This window comes from Tachypleus tridentatus, chromosome 11, assembly GCF_004210375.1.
Source record: "Tachypleus tridentatus isolate NWPU-2018 chromosome 11, ASM421037v1, whole genome shotgun sequence".
Taxonomy (NCBI): domain Eukaryota; kingdom Metazoa; phylum Arthropoda; class Merostomata; order Xiphosura; family Limulidae; genus Tachypleus; species Tachypleus tridentatus.
This window is the reverse complement of record NC_134835.1, coordinates 56,987,445-57,005,168: the sequence shown is the minus strand read 5'-3', so window position 1 is coordinate 57,005,168 and position 17,724 is coordinate 56,987,445. Positions and strand designations below refer to the sequence as shown.

The window sequence follows — 17,724 nt, the reverse complement described above, 5'->3', positions numbered from 1 at the left end:
ATAACATTTGAATAAAAAAAAGTAACAGTAAAAATTTTCAAGTTAGTTTTCGATTCCAAAGGGTCGGTGGCAAAATTTTAGCTTGATAACGTTACAAGGGTAAAACTTTGAGACATTTTTTTTTTTACAATGACTAAATTTTATGACTTTTCATTTGAATTAAAACTGTAATATACTTGCCTATTTAAATATGTGCATCGAAACTGGCATTGCAATTAAATATCCACTTTTAATGTATAATCAATGGAAATTGGTAAAATAAGAATTTTCCACAAATATTTTCATGTGTTTTTGTTCCGTTTTATTGTCAAAACGTGAAGATATATGTGCAACATTTTCAAATAATTGATCATCCTCTTAATACTAAAGGAAGAAAATAGGCCAAATACAGCTAATATCCTAATCTTTGCCAGAACGTATCTGTTGTCTCTACAAACCGTTGGGGAATAGCCACTTGATGCATCTAAAAGGCTTGCTATAATAATGTATTTGTATGTTAGAATAGTCAACTTGAATTTGTAATTTGACATACCTTGGCTTCTTTATGAATATAAACTTTTATGTTTCACTGCATCTGGAACTTCAAAAGTACTGTTTTGAAATATCTGTTTTAGTTTTACTCAAGCTTAATCTTTTTATCTTTATACACACCCCTGTTACTGGATTTACGGCCGGTATCAAAGTACTACTGAGCTCGTACCTCACTTGCTCAGTGAAAAGCAGCATATTTTGACATCCACATTCTTACAATATTATCTTAATCTATTTTTATTGCCTTCAGAAGAAATGCTCAACAACCTGCTGGATATATGTACCATTATGTAATCTTCTTTTCTGTGTGATATACTGGGATATTTGTAAATATCACTCATGAAAAATAGGAAAACACTGTTTGTGAATAGCAATATTAATGAAATGTAGACCTAGAATATCTAGAAAATTCTAAGAATATGACATAAAACGTCCTACCCCATTCGACACAAGATTATACAAGATAGTTGTGAAATGTAGGGATAGATCTTGATATAAAGAGTGAACATCCAACGTGTTCATTGCTGAGCAGCCTTACATGTGTACCCTAAATGTTGTCGTCAGCTGTATTGAGCATAAATGAACAAATTTCAATGCAATGTCACAGCGTATACTTTGGTCGAATTGTTAGATAAAATATGGGCCTTATTCTCTCTGTCAGAGGAATGTTGCACTCATTGATTATAAAGCACAAATCAAGTTACTAAAGTTGTATTCTTTAAGTGCATTGAAAATTTTGATTGAGATATTTTCCATAATTTAAAAAATAATAAAGAAATATAATTTAAATCTTAACTAATAATATAGTTCTAAAAGATAATTAGCGTCACCTAGTGTCATTTCTAAATAATTAAGATTTTTTTTCGTTTTCAGTTGATCTCCGTATGCGAATGTAATTAATGGCTTGCGTTTTGTAGGGTAATGGAAAATCGTTTGCCTAAAAAGTGAACGAATTCTGTTTCTTAAATACTGATATTAAAGCGGACCTGAAAATGGCTGTTAATATTAGTTGTGCATTACGTAGAATTTTATCTCCTGCTGTGACCCTTAGCCAAGGACATTTAAAATATGGAGCGTCTCTAAACTTCGTAAGGTAAGAATTTTTATATTTATTTTTTTAGTATTGAATGATATTACTTATTTTTTGTTTTATTTGAATAACATATTTTAGTTTTTACCTCTCAAAGCTAGAGTCACGTTGCTAATTTTCTAATCAAATTATAGCTATACATTAGAACTGGCGGAAGGGTAGTAATATAAATAGTAATAGTATATTTAGTCTTTATTATAAAACAGAGTATAATTTTCAGTTTGTTAACATTTTTAGTCAGCTTGATATTTGTATTACTGTAATCTAATTATAGATATTATTTTGCATTGTTAGTTTAGTATATCGTATACTGTATGGCTTTAACATCTCTGTATTCTAAGTCTACTATTGTTTTCAATTATGTCAGTTGCAAATTATCACAGTCATGACATCAAAGCTGGTAGAGATGAAGCTTATGAACAAATGAATCGGAACTTACATGTTCCTGATTTGTGGTTAAGGAAACAAGAGTTTAAATGCATGTGATAGTTTCTTTCAGCAATAAACATTTTAATGCTGATGGGTCCTTGTAGCTTTACCACTTGATGAAGTTTCAGCTGTGATATGCCAGAAAGTTTGTTTTATTCTTGAGATGCATAATTTTGCATTTTTAAAGCTCGATTAATTGGCAAGACAAAAATGTTTAACTCTAAACAGAACATTTGTTTTCCTTTACATTTTTATGAAGGAAAATTAACTTTCTTTTTCCTTTCCATATTTCACTTCCACACATAATTAGGCAATTCTAGTTCTTCCTACTTCATAAATTGTCTAAGAGTATTTAAGTGCAAACAAGATAAATATCAAAAACAAACAAATTATATGTGACTACATGATTAAAAATAATAATAGTAATAAATTTAAAAATCCATCTCAAGTTATGAAGAAACAATTATTATGGAATGTGCCATGTGTAATAATTGTACTTAAAATATTCAAGTGTCAGAGAACTTTAATTAATAATTAAAAACATTGGTAGTTAAAGCATACAGTATTACAGTAATATACATACAGAAGTAGTCAATGTAACTTATAAGAAGCACTTTTTACACTGGAAGTATTAAGTGGGCATCTTGGATGTTAACGAGAGGTTGCTTTAACAGGTAGTAAAATATTTTCAAACACCACTTTCAGTTTTGATTTATATCTGCTCTAAACATTATTATTTACTGTATAATGTTGCTCTCTGAACAAGAACAAAGTGCGAGTGTCATTTGTTTTAAGTGTGCATTTATTACTGAAATAGTTATTTTTAACAGAACATATTATGGTTTTTGCAAGTAAAGAAACATCCGGTTTGAACATGGTACTTATATTCTAAAAGTAAAATGATGTACAAAACATTTCAAATTCTGTTCAAAAGGGTATTTTATAAGATAGATACATTTCTTGATTCATATGTTACTGTAAAAATGTTTAACTTTTAATTTGCTGTTCAATGTTTGTATCTTCATGAAATTATGCTTTGCATTTATTACAGTGAATTAAGAGTACTCAAACTGTTGATTACTTCCATTTACATGTTAAAAAAAAAAATCCAACAAAGAATAGGACTGTAACGAATGGTAGATTTTAATCTTTTAAACCTTATACCACATTATTAAATGATGGTTTAATAATGTTATGGCATTTTGTGATATTATGTACAACAGACCAACTGTTTAATGATTGTTTGTGTGGGTTCAAAATGTTGTTTTCACCAGAGGATGAAATTGAAAAGAGAATATGTGATGTAGTGGTCTAATGCATTTTTTGACTGGCCAATACCCTCTCTTGTGGACTGCAGTTTTACCTATTAAACTTCACGCACACATACATTTATATATACATATATATGTACACACACAATAATTTTTTATCAGTCACTTTTTTTAACAACATTGTTGATGAAATATTTTTCATTGGAGAGGGTGGAGAAATGATGTTACACTGATGCTTATTTTTTAGTATTAAAATGATTAATCTTCACATGTAATTTATGGTTCCTAGTTGATCTGTTATAACACTTCTCTTATATCTTGTATGCTGGACATTATGTAAATTTTACTACAGCAATGGTTTTATTACAATAATTTTGTCATATAACATTATTATTAAGCCAAGTACTTTCTTAATGTAATCTCTTAGTATGTTCAAGAAACAAAAGAATGTATAATAAGAGTATTCCAACCATACCATATTTATTATATCCATTGCTGATGACATTTTTCACTCAATCCAAAACTGTTCAGGCTGGCTAAGATACAACAAACATAGCAGTGGTCAGAATGCTAGTTATCTAAGCTATTTCATACAGTATCAGTTGGTATGGTGTGTATGTGTATGCCCTTTACATTTGTTAAATGTACCCCTTTGTGCCTCAACTATGATGGTTTGCCCCCAATGCACAGGTGTTTCTATGTATTATATTTTGCTGGTGAATATATATTTTGTTTCTTTAATGCAACAACTTTAATTAATGAACACTATAAATATAATACAAATAAAATTTTCTATGTGACTGACAGTTAACATGTGACTGCTATTCAAACATTGTCAGATAATTTCTGTCTAATAATGGAAAAAGAAATCTGATACTACTTGAATATCTCTGATGACGAATTTTCAGATATTTAGAAGCAATTTGTGGCTAATGAACCAACCTTTAAATACAACCCTAAAAATTATATATATAAAAATGGTTGGTATGAGTAGAAAAAGCACTATGTAGAGGAGCGAACAACGTTCCAACATCTAAGCACGCCCTCTACATTCGTACACTCAATTACACAACTGCTTTCAAACATGTGGTCAGCTATTAGTCAGTTATCTCTTTCTTTCTTTGTGAACCTGACAATGACCAAAGAAGGTCAAAACATTGTTTGCTCCGCTACATGGTGCTTTCTTTATCCATACCAACCATTTTTATATATATAATTTTCTCTGCAAGTAGGAATCCTCTGATAATTCATTTTTTGGTGTGTGTGATGTGTGAAGTTTTACTTGCTATAATTTCATTTATTACTCTCTGTATACAAAAAGGGTTAAGAATATAGACATCATAATTACTTTCATGGGCTAATTTATGTAGTACTTTGGTGCAATATTTGATCTTGTGATTAAAATTGAAATTTTTCTATAGTCAGTGGAGTTACCTCAGGGGTGACTGATGCCTGTTTGAGGAATTTTTGAATTTGCATTGTACAGTCAACAAGGTCATTAACATTCACAGTTGAGATGGGTTCTTTAAAATTGTTTCTAGGTCCTCCTTTGCAGTGTTTGTTATCATAATTATCTTGGTTCTTAGCCATTCACTTGTGGTTTAGCATATATAAAACAGAAGAAGATTGCTGATCATCCCTGCCACTTCTTCAATTGAATAAGTGAGGAATGGCCTGCTTTTAAAAATAGAAATTTGTGGTCACCCATTGCACTTTCTCTGGTGCTATATTCTTTTATCCTTTCAATGGAGTATAGGAGTCCTTATCACTTACTAGGTCCTGGCTGTTGGGGTGGTGGACCTTTAGAAGTTTTTACCTGAGGGTACTAAATCCCACTTAGTTGAGAGTAGGGTGGTGATGTTCTGTAGGTGTATATGGTTTTTCATTCCTCACTCCTGCAGACCTGATGCACAGTTCAAGATACTTTTTGATTCTGAACTGAATGAATTCACCAAAAAAAGGCAGCTTCCCCTTTGCCTGGGAAGCCTCCTCCTTATTGTCACCTGTTTGTAGGCAACTGGTATTGGTTGAAGCTAAACCAACTCACATAAGTATTCACATGTGAGTGGGCTTAACCTTTACTACTGCATACTGGATGATATATTTCTGGTGATGCATGGTTTTGGACTGGATTGACCCTCTACATTGCATTCTACCTTTTGGGACAACAGGTATTGGTCATGTTTGGTGTGGTTGCATGGTATCTTGGGTTCTGGTTTCTGATTCTGAAGTGTAGTTGGTAGAGGACTCCTTCTACCATGAGCTGGATGATGCATTTCTGGTACCTCAGGTTTTGGGCTGGAGTTAAACTCCTGTATACAATCTAACAAGCTCTAGCCATTCTATACCATAAACACATTTTACTTCAGTTAGTTGAAGACTCTTGCCCTGGACTTGGTAAATCATTTCCAAATCCTCTGGTTTTAGATTAGAATTGACTTCCTGTTCCTTCTAGTTTGGATATTAATAGTTGAGAACCCTCCTTCTACCATGGACAAGATATTCTGATCCTGGTTCTGTTAGTTTGATCTAGATTGGATCTCCTTACTATCATTTGAAATGCTTTGTTTGCATTATACTTGAGACTTTCTATAGCTAATTATTATTTGTGCCTCTTTGTTGCTCATTTAGTGACAGTGTTACTTATCAAGAGCAAAGAGTAATTGATTCAGATGTGATGCAGTTTTCCGTAATTGTTTCCTCATCACAGAGATGTTGCACTCGATGAGTTCTTTTTAGAGACATTCTGAAGAGGGATTATTTGGGTAATTTTGCACCTTTACCACCACCAGATCAATGTGGAATTCTAGTTATTCTATGAGTTTAAGTAAGGTATTGCACTGGAAGTTATAATTTTCCTATACAGAAAACATATTTTTCAAAAGATACTCAACATCTTTCACACTTCCATATTTTCTCCCCATTTCTGGTGTTTCTTAAGGGTACCTTATCTCAAAGTGACAGTTGTATGAAGAGGGTGTGTTACATTCCTATTGATGTTGCATGCTGTAGTGCAGCTGTATCACATTAAACACGTTGGGGTAGGTAAGAGTATCAAGGTTAGTGGTAAGTTAAAAATCTGCACCTGTAGAGGGCAGCATTAATTGAGAAAAGCTATTTCATGATCGGAGGTAAGTATCTATCAGAAATATGTATTCTGTGCAGGAAAATTATAACTGGTAAAAGAATATCATCAGAATAGCTATGAGTATGATCTCATGCAAAATGTGTTAGTTTCTCATATTCATCTATAGACTAAAAATCAGGTGAACACTAATCTACAACTTATGAGATGGAAAGTTCACAAATCATAATTAATGTCCCAAATTAGGCATGATGAAGTGGTTGTGTAATTAAATATTCTAGTTCTTCACTAACAGTCTCCTTTTCTATTTTATAACATGTGAATGCAATTTGCTATCCACAGGGAAGTTTAAGAAATTGAAAAAAACATTTGTACAATTATTTTTCTTGCAATAGGTATTTTTTTTGTTGTAATAGTAATTGTACTTGACATTTTCAGTTTTAATGATGAGATCATGCAGGGTCATTGAAAATTTGAGAGTGGGTGGACATCATATTATTACTGATGTTTATGTTTGTTGGTCCCAAACATGACCTGTTTTCTTCAGATTAGCTCATGCTGTAGTACTTTAAGTGCAGTATAATTTTATATGGTTGCAGAGTAAGAATATTTATTCAATGCTGCATCAAAGCTATAGTCACTAATAAGTTGCAGATCTTAATTCAGTTATACTTAAAAATTTGTTTTTACAAGTTTAAATTGAGTAAACATTTTGTTCTTTTGTCTGATCAAATATGACTTAATTTTTGTCTGTTAAATAATTGTTTAAAAGTCGCTAGACATTTCGTTTATGTTGACTATTTCTTTTTTTCTCTTTTTTTCCACATCAGTATATTGATCAAACTCATGGTCTTTTCTGTTTGTTAAATATGCAGTGAACTAAAAACCTGCTTAACTTCTGAATTATTAGTATAATGAAAGTGATGTAACACAAGCTTAAAATTGAATGTGCTATTGAATGCTGTGCTGTTCTAAGAGTTCTTTCACTGAACACAAGAAATAAAACTAATTGTCATATAGATATAATGTTATGAAAACTACATAGTAGGTATGTGGAAAATTGTTCTCTCATTGGATTTTATGATTTTTACTAGCAACAAGTTATATGTATTTACTATAAGCTAAAATTTTGAAGGTTAAAATTTTTCCAGAAAAATATTCTTGATAATACTAAGATTTTTTGTGATTATATTTTAGCTTTGTACTATTAAGACTAGATTAATTATATAAATAGCATAACAATGTGATGACTATACTCTAATGGCAACTACTTGTTATTAAAAAAATTGCACCTTTTTTTTTTAAATTATGTAACAAAGTTTCTCTCTATTCCAGTATACTCATCATGAATACTCTGTTTGAACATATCAAATAAAATCTATAGGTGTCATTAAATATTTTAATAAATATTACTATATGTATTTAAAAAAAACTTTCCAATATTATTTAAGATGCAGTATTAATTGGATGAATACAGTTGAAGAGAAACGTAAATGATAGCATACATTGAACTTCAGAAATGTGATTACTTTGCTGGTATGCTTATATATACTTTAATTTTTGTAGTGTTGTTTTTATTATTCTTAATGTAAAACTAATTGGATGCAACATTATATGAATATTGAGCTTGTATGTAGAAATGACATTACTATTTATAAGGATTTATGTTTTACGTAATATTATTTTTCAGAAATGCCACTTGGTTCCCTGATGCTGAGTTTTTCAAGCAGTTTCATGGTCCAGTTATGTATCCTGATGAAATTTCTTCAAAGTGGAAGCTACCACCCTGGAATTGTAAGTTAAAATATGAACAGTGTTGCAGTATGGTCATTTGAGTTTGGATGGAAATAATTTAACTGCAGTTCCAGGAGACAAATTAGTTTAGTGGAAACTGCTAATCGATATTCAATTTGATTAGTTTGTTACAAAAAAAGAGAAGTTGCAACAAAATTGAAAAATAAACACTGCACCAATTAAAAGGGTTCTCAGGGTACAGGTTATAATGTGGGATATAAAATGTACCCTAGGTTTTGGAAGTGACTGCAGAAGTAGGACCTAAACTGCTGTGGGATACAATTTCTATCTGTGTTAACCTCCATTCATCAGTCTCATATAAAGAAATAAAATAAAGGAATAAAAATTAAAATAATATAAATAGGGAAAAAAATTAGGAGAGCCAGATGTGGGTTGTTAAGGCCACATCTGTATTGCCCTTCACTGCCTGCAGACAGTTATGGGAAGATGATTGCTCTCCAAAGAAGAAAAAAAAAACAAAATGAAAATGTTTATAAAACTTAGGTACTATCTTTTGGGTATAAGTAAGTTATATAAACTTACTTCTTGAAATTAACATTACAGCCCTTTTTATGGTGGTAAGATGCTGATTAGTAGCCCAGTAGGCAAATTATACTAGTATGAAGGGTCATAATAAGTTATCCTACCTAACTAATATAACACCCAACCACTACCCATTAAGCCTACTGTAACTATCAGTTTTTGTATTTTAAACAAGCTTTTATGTGGTAAGGTGTTCATCTGCATAAAATAGTGCCAAGTTGTTTAAGGACCTTATTCACAACTGAAAATAGTTAACAGAAATTTTCAGTAAAATGTCTTTAATTTTTGTTTCTTTATTTAATACATTAATTGTTTTATTTTACTTAACATTTGAGCATTAATATTACCTTTATATTGAATTTGATTAGCATATATATCTTAGCATCATTTAAACATTCTTCATTCTTAACACAACTGAATCCACCACAAAAAGTCTGAACTCTTTGTAAAGATATTCACAAATGAAAAGAGGTAAATGGTATGTTTTATTCTAATAACACTTTCATTTGGCTTCAAACCCTAATATTTAATTGTACAAGGCATTTTATGAAAAAAATAGTTCCTGGTAACTTTAAAACTGTAAAGGATATCAAACCCCTCAGTTCTTACAAAATAATTCAATAATTGATTAACCATAGAAAAAAGTGACTTGAAGATATTGCAACTGAACAAGGTTGCCACAAACTACTGTTCAAAATAATCTATTTTATTTTATTTTTTGGTTATGCTTCATCACTCTTAATTTGGTTTACTTATCTTTTAGAAAAAGAAAATGTCTTGACTTTTCAGCAGTAAATACCCCTCTTTCTTCAGCTATACTTTATTGCTCTGGTCATGAGATTTTTTGTGAGTTACATTCAAAATCTGATTAAACTACTTTATGTTTGTTCATGTTACACCAATTAATGTAGAATGAATCATACTTAATAATTCATATTTTATTATGATACAAGTTTTAAGTTCTTAATTTAATAAGCCAACATTTTGTTAAATTATGAATTTTCCTTAGTGTGAAAATTGTTACATTTTTTGCATTAGGTATTCTTTCTTTAATTTATTTATCACCCATCCAAGAAGTTAAATATTCAACACAAATTACTCATTATAATATTGTCATTGCTCAGGTAAAGCATATTTTTTTGGAGCTTTTAATTTTGTTTGTTTACAGAGCCACCAAATAGAAAATCAGACCCTTTTGCCACACCCCCCTGACACATCCTCTCTTCCAAGATTTGTCAGTAGTACTATCTTATGTTTAATCCTATGTTATTTATAACCAATAGAAAACTCAGATTTTTGTCTATCAAATGATGTATTGCATTTTGATGTTTTCTGAACAGAAAAATGTTAATTTCTCTTTTGGTAAAGCTTTGTTGTCATGGAAAACACATTAGATAGTTTGCATGGGTTTGTAATGGTTTTTGTTGAATATTGGAAAACCAGAAAAAATGTAATAGTTACTGAATATTGTTTTCTTTTCGCATGTTATAATTCTAAGTTTTTGGTGCATCATTTAATTAAATAAAAATTATATGGAGCATTACTACTATTGATATAAAAAAAAGTAGGGTTACATGTCATCAATAGTTAACAGCAAAAAAAGGCACAGGAAAGAACATTATATGGTGTTGTTCATATTTTCTTTATTTATTATTGTAGCAGAAACTAAAATGTAAAAATGGGAAATATTTGATATTAGTAAAGGTTAGATTAGGTAAAGTTAATAATATTAAGAATGTAATAAACTTTTTCACAAGGTGCAATTACAAACAACTCAAAGTAACTCACAAGTAATGTAATTCAGAAGCATACATAACATGAGTTGCACATCTTTCATGTGGTTTACAACTTCTTATGGCTCAAATAATAGTGAGACAGTTAAAAGGGCAACAAATAGATGTATACTGTTATGAGCTTAAAGCTGCTTAGGGTAAACAAATATAGTTTCATGCTAGAATTTGAAGTCATTCTACAAAGAAAAAGGATATCTTAGATTTATTTATACTTTTTTGATGGTTTTAAAGTTGGTCAAATTTTCATCCTTGTAAAGAATTAGGGTAAATAAAATATAAAATTTTACTGAAAAACATATTTGAAATATATTCAGGAGGTATAGTTTAGAATTTTCATTAGATTTATTTATGAGTCCTTGAGATCTGTGATCTTTTAGTATTTTCATGTCTCAGGCTTCTTTCATTTGGTACCATGATAAGGATGAACATAAGGTCATTTTATACTTTTAATTACAGTAAATTTAAGGTAATTACTGTAGGTTACCATAATTTGGATAACAAATATATGGAAATTTACCAACTCAATAACAAGAGTGAAGAAAAAGATATTGGCATAATAGTAGAAAAGTCACTAAAGCTTTGTTATAATGCTCTGTAGCTAGTAATAATACTAATAGCATTTGGGGATGTATTTGTATACGTAGTGATTAGAATTGAAAAGAGGTTCTTAGATCTCCCTACAGATTACTAATTATGTTTTACTTGGAATACTGTGTATAATACAATTTTAATATCTTTATTTAAGAAATGATGTTATCTGTGGAAAGGGTCAATAGAAGTGATACTAGATACTTCCAAGAATAGAAGTGCTATTTTATAGGGAAAGCTTATTAGTTCCTTATTTTACATTGAGAAAAGAATGATAAGAAGTGATCTTATTGAAGGTTATAAGATTTTCAAGAGTATCAGTTGGATAAAGGTCCAATTTGAAAATGAGGGCTAGGCTCCAGTTAAACCAGTTTTATTTTTTAACAGGATGAATGACTGTTGAAATAACTTGATTAAATGTAATGGAAGCTGGCATTTTTATAAGAGTTTAAGAGAGAAAAAATATAGGATATCATAGTTAAAAAGTATTTAAGACATCATTTCCTAATTCTTGTGGTTATGTCTACAAAATGTTAACTAGTGTTCAGTTATATTCCTGTATTTTTAAATTCCTTTATATGTATAGTACTGCATTACATTCAAAATTTAATTAATTCATTTTACTATCAATTTATATTGGCATGGCATTATAATTCAGTGTTTTATATTATCTAAATTTTTATTCCTTTATTTTGAAAGAAACATAAAAAACAATTAAAAACAGTTTTACTGTTATGTGACCTATTCACAGTTACAATTACTCAAACTTAAGAGCTGATGCAGAAGGAACTATGTGTGCACTGTAGACACTTCCTTTAGATGTACAAAGTACACCATAAACATGTTGCTTATTCATAACTTCAGCACATTCCAAAAATTTCTTCCTCAGAAAACCATTATTAATATTTCCTCAGTTGAAGATAAGCCATGGCCACTTAAAAAATAAGCTGTGTTATAAGAAAGTTTTTCATTTTTTTTAGTTGAGTGAAATGCTTATAACCAATGGAAAGAGATGCTCTTGAAAGTTGTTACTGTAACAGGAAATGTACATTTATAAATCCATTTTAAATGGATTGAAATAAGAATAATATTTTAAAAATCATTTAATAAAGTTTTGTATTTTATTGGATAGTCAACAAGAAAGGGAAAACTTTGCTTTCCAAATCTTTTGATATTCTTTGAAAAGGTTACTGCTCATGTAGATGAGGGTAAGAGTGTAGATTTGATGTATTTTAATTTCTATAAAGCACACCCCTCAATGTGGATTCCTGTATGTAGTGAGGGAACCTCCCAGGGAAGGTGCTGTTCTTTCAGTTAACCTACTCTGGGATCTAAACATCCACTCGTGTTTGTCGGGCTTGGCAACCCATGAAGGGGAGGAGAGGATCCTGGTGGTTGAGGGGTCATATCCTAACACATCACTTTGGTCTTGAATTCCTGTAGATGAGTGGCCTTGGGGTGACCCCCTTGGGTCAATTGGCTGGTCCATTTGGGCTAGGGTCAACCAAGTACCTGTGTTGGATGTTCTCAACAGGTGTTGTGGACATTGTATCTGATGCTGGTGATTGAGTATAGTGCTCACAAAATCCTGGCATTGCTGTAGTGTCCTTGTTTGACATTGTAGTCCGTGCCCTCATGGTGGGTGGGGTCTGTGGGCACCAAAGTTTCACTTTCTTTATTATGGATTTTCCAATTAAAAATCTAAATAAAATAGTGAAAAAATAGTCTACAAGTAAACGACCACGTCTTGAAGATTCTGAGCAGCAATCCATGCCACCTCTTGTACTTCATTTTCTTATATTTCACTCACTTTCAGACAAACCTTTAGGTCATATGTCTCCCTTTTTCATTCAGAAAGAACTAGAGGGACTTGCTGGCTCTCCAAAGTCAGAAAAGAAGCTTCTATCTGGTGACATATTGGTGGAAGCATCCATATCTCAACACAGTTAATTCCTCTTGCATTCAAAGGCAATTGGGGATATACCTATTGAAGTTACACCTCATACTACTTTGAATTCATCACAAGGAGTTATTGTTGAGAGAGATTTGAAGAACGTCCCAGAGTCAGAGATTCTCGCTGGTTTCTTCATCCAAAGAGTTTCTGAAGTGAGACATATATCCACCCACAAAGATAGAATTATGATACCAACCAATGTCCTCATTACCACATTTGCCTGTCACCATCGAGGCGGGTTATCTTAATTGCAGAGTATGGCCATGCATTCCAAACCTTCTACGGTATTTTCAGTGTCAGTGGTTTGTTCACTCAAAGATATCATGTCGTGGTTCCTCGGTGTGTGCTCGTTGAGGTGGCAAGGATCATGATGCATACGAGTGTGAAATGGACCCTCATTGCATCAGTTGAAATGGCTGTCACTCATCCTACTTTCATTCTTCCTTTCAATGGTTGGAAGAAAGAGAGGTGCAGCGTTTGAAAATGATTCATAATATTACCTATCTGCTCGAAAATTGCTGTCCACCACCTCATCTCAGACGTATGCTGCTGCGCTTCATTCCACAACTACAGTAGGAGTGCAGACAGATCTCTTTGTGCCTTCAAAAGAATCATTCTCCAAACAAATGAAAAGTATTTTGACATCCATAGTTAAAAAAGTTGATGAATCAACTTTAACACCCATCTCTATCCCTTACATGCATTCCAACAAACCCCAACATCCACATTCTTTGGTTCAAGGTACAGGTATTTCCTTGGATACATCTTCTTCTCTCACCCCAAGATGCAAAACAATTATTTGTTCACGTCCTCAGTCACTGGAATACCCTTCCAACAGCAAAGACCTGCCCAATCAACCTAGGGCAGGATCCATGGAGGTCGAAAGACCTCCCTCGAATAAGGACAGTAAGGAAAAAAAACGTGGTTGTAAACAGAGGGTTCTCCACCAAAACATCCCATTTGGGGTTGTGTTTTTCTTCCTTTGTGGGCCATACTTTTTCAGAACAGACAGTCTGCCATTGCTTCTTTTGGCCTTTGTATTCAGGTGTAGTTGGATGAATTGGATTTGTCCTTAGATAACATTGCTGTATCCACTGGTCAGCTCATTCCACCATGGCTTCTTACAGTCCCCAATTGTGACCTATCTTGAAGTCATCTGAGAAAAGTAAACACTCCTGATTGGAAATACTGTCTGTTATTTTCTGAACATCTTTTGAACCATCCTTCCATTCCTATTTATGCAGATAGTTTGAAATCAGGTGACTGTGTGGGCTCTGCCATGGTTTGTTGTGGTTTGGTGGTTGTGAGCAGAATTTCCTTTACAGCTTCTGTGTTCACTGCTGAACTGTACGCCATTTCTCTTGCCCTGGATCACACAGAATCTAAGCTGTAATCAAAGTGCACTATTTATACTGACTTGCTTAGCTCTCTATTGGCCCTGAAATTGCTTCACGTTGGTTCACACCCTGTTCTTGCCGATATTCAAAATTGACTGGCCCATCTCTTTTGCATCCACTTCTATCCAGTTTTTCTGGATACTGGGCCACGTTGGTATTTGCAGAAACGAGCTCGTCGACACTGCAGCTAATTCTATCTGCTCTGGCACTATCACCGCTGTAACTCTCTCGTACATGGACTATGGTCCTGTATTCAAGGCTTGGCTTTGTGCCAGCTGGCAGTCGACTTGGAATGAGCAATGAGAAAACAAGCTTTTCCAAATAAAACCTTGTATTTGGCTATGGCCGTCGTGCTTCTGTAAGGATCGGAAAGAGGAAGTTGTTCTAACTAGAATACTCATTTGTCACAGTGATTTAACTCATCGTTTTCTTTCATCTGGAACTGATGCACCAGTATGTAGTTAGTGTAACACTCAGATCACAATAAGCCACATTTTATTTTCTTGTCATCTTTACGACTCAGCAGCAGCACCATTTCAAGCATGTTCTGTCCCAAGGTTTGTCCACAATGTAAGAGAGTGTTATTGGTGATGGTAATGCTGTCCACCTTGTTTTTAGTTTTTTAAAGGCCATTAATCTTTTTAATGCCACTTAAGATTTTTAATTTATACATTACACCTTTTTTAATGGGGCTTCCTTTTAAAAATCAAAGTTCATCTAGTTTGATTTGAAATTAGAAACTGGCTGTAACATTAAATAACTTGAAACCAGGACTGGAAAGGCTGTCAGGTGAGTAACGCTGCTGATTGAACTATCTGATTGAACTACCCATTAGTCATCCTGGTGAGTTATTATTATAATTTTGGTACACGTCATTTAAAACCTTTTTATTACTTTCCTTTTTGAAAATGGCCATAATGTGAAATAACTCAGAACCAGGATTGGAAAGGCTAACTTCAGGGGACTGACAGTGGTTTTTGTACTTACCTGTTTGTCTTCCTGGTGAGTTATGATAATTACAGTTACGCTACAGAAAGTCCTTTACAACTTGAATTACTGTAGTTTTTCTCTTAGTGTTGTAGACTAGATGTAAAGATTGGTTTTATGCTATTTGTGGTTTTTTGTTTTGTCTTACCTTAAATTCCTTTTATGAATTTTGCTAAATTTACTTTTAACTTTGTACCGGATATTTGGTGCAGATACCCCTAGCTGCTTTGTGCCATAAAACACTAAATCAACCAACCAATGATTATTGAAAACCGTGTCTGTATCACATGGCAGTTTTTTCATGGTTTATATATGTTATTTTGATAAATAGTTAAATTGCATTTAGGTTTTACTTTTGTGTTTTAATTATTTATTATTTGTGTTTTGAAAATAATAATTGAAAGGTTTAATGATTTTTTAATATTATTCTATGCTTTGCTTCACTCAAAACATCTTTCATATCAAGCTGAGTGCAAATTATATTTTAATGGAGACTAAACTATCTATTTTGATGCAAATGTTATATCACCAGAAATAAGTTATTGATGTAGACGTAAATAATTAATAAACAGGAAACAAAAATAAAAAAATTGAAATTAAAGTATTAATGAAAATGTTTAATGATTTTTTAATATTATTCTATGCTTTGCTTCACTCAAAACATCTTTCATATCAAGCTTAGTGCAAATTATGTTTTAATGGAGACTAAACTATCTATTTTAATGCAAATGTTATATCACAAGAAATAGGTTATTGATGTAGATGTAAATAATTAAAGATAAAGAACAGGAAACAAAAATAAAAAAATTGAAATTAAAGTATTAATGAAAATGTATAATGTTAATTATAAATATGACTCAAAGAAATTTTAAGACTATTCCAAGAAGCTGAGTTGATATTTCCATTTTTAAAGCATTGATGATAATCAGTAGAATTACTGATATAGTTGACAAAATGGTAAATCATATACAACATTTACCTTGAAAATTTCTAATATTCATTTAGGAGGTTCTAGAAGTTATCCATATGAGATATGAAAGTAAGATAAATAATAAATTGTAGGGCAGGAAATTGTTGCCATATTTTTCAAAATGGCCATGGTGTCCTCACAAAATTACAGACACTTACAGCCACAATTGTTATCTTTTGGTATCCCTTTGGCCATTGTGCCCTTGCAATCTTTGTATTTATTACCACAGTAAAGGGAAACCTTAGGGTTTGCAAGTACTAGACTTGTAACAGAAACATTTGTTGATCCATACAGCAGGCATTTGGTAGTAGCAAGCAATTCAAATTGGAGTTCATACAACAAATCCAATGAAATTGCACAAAGATCCACAGTGACAGCAATATGAGATAATCAAAGTCAGCATGTACATATGTTGGTCAAAATGAAGTGCACAACTGCTAATATTCCTTGCTACAAAAAGGAACTAGTTAAGAGAGAGAACACTGTGAAGTGCCAGAAACTTGATCTTTTTTGTTGTTTTTTTTATAAAAATGTAAATTACATACTATTTTTAGCTGTAACATAGTGGCTCGTAGAACAGCTCCAAATTTCTTTTGTCATATACAAACTTTTTAACTCGTAGCTTTTAATGATTTGTGATCTCATTACAGCTTAGGTCAAACTGAGCATACCCATGGTCTCTTAATCCTACCTTAAAGAATTTAAGTTTGAGGTTAATCAAATCTGGTTTATGTACATCCCATGCTTGGTATTGTTGATGCAGAAAAATATAGTCAAGGCCAGGATTATTTTTCTTATTGTTTTACAGTCCTGTTGACCCCAGAATTTTGATTTTGTGGAAAAAAAAATTGTTTTTCCATTTTCGTTCTTTGCATATTGAATTGGAATTCATGTTTCTAAGAAGAAAACAAAATCTCATTTCCTTTTTTTTTTTATTAATTTCTGAGGTGGCATTTTGCTCATGAGACAAAAAAAAATCAAAATGGTATTGTAAAGTGATTTAACATTGCAGAAATACATGTGCTGTAGTACTTCTAGAAATTTCTGGTATTTTTACATACAAATGTGTGCCACAATCTTAGGTGCATATTTTTACAATACTATTTCCCAGATTGAAAACTAATCAATTAAGATATTTTTTATTTCATAGAACTGATTGTGTTTCACAAGCCACTTGTAAAATGTCAATGTTAATTGTAAGGAAAAACTTAGATATTGTAAGACATTCAATACAAAAAATTAATCTGGATGAAACCATTGGTGACTTGATAGGCCGAACATTGAATGAAGTC

The 17,724-nt window shown here is 31.9% G+C and overlaps 1 protein-coding gene across 1 annotated transcript in view; it reads left to right on the top strand.

Moving 5' to 3' along the window:
* Positions 1-1,345: 1,345 nt before the first annotated feature.
* The window catches only part of ND-49 (NADH dehydrogenase (ubiquinone) 49 kDa subunit), a 44,694-nt gene continuing 28,315 nt past the window's right edge, over positions 1,346-17,724 (top strand). The window contains exons 1-2 of the mRNA XM_076467365.1: positions 1,346-1,624; positions 8,097-8,200. Of these exons, the coding sequence (XP_076323480.1) occupies positions 1,524-1,624; positions 8,097-8,200 (205 nt within the window). The 5' untranslated portion in view covers positions 1,346-1,523. The remainder of the gene's footprint in view (positions 1,625-8,096; positions 8,201-17,724) is intronic.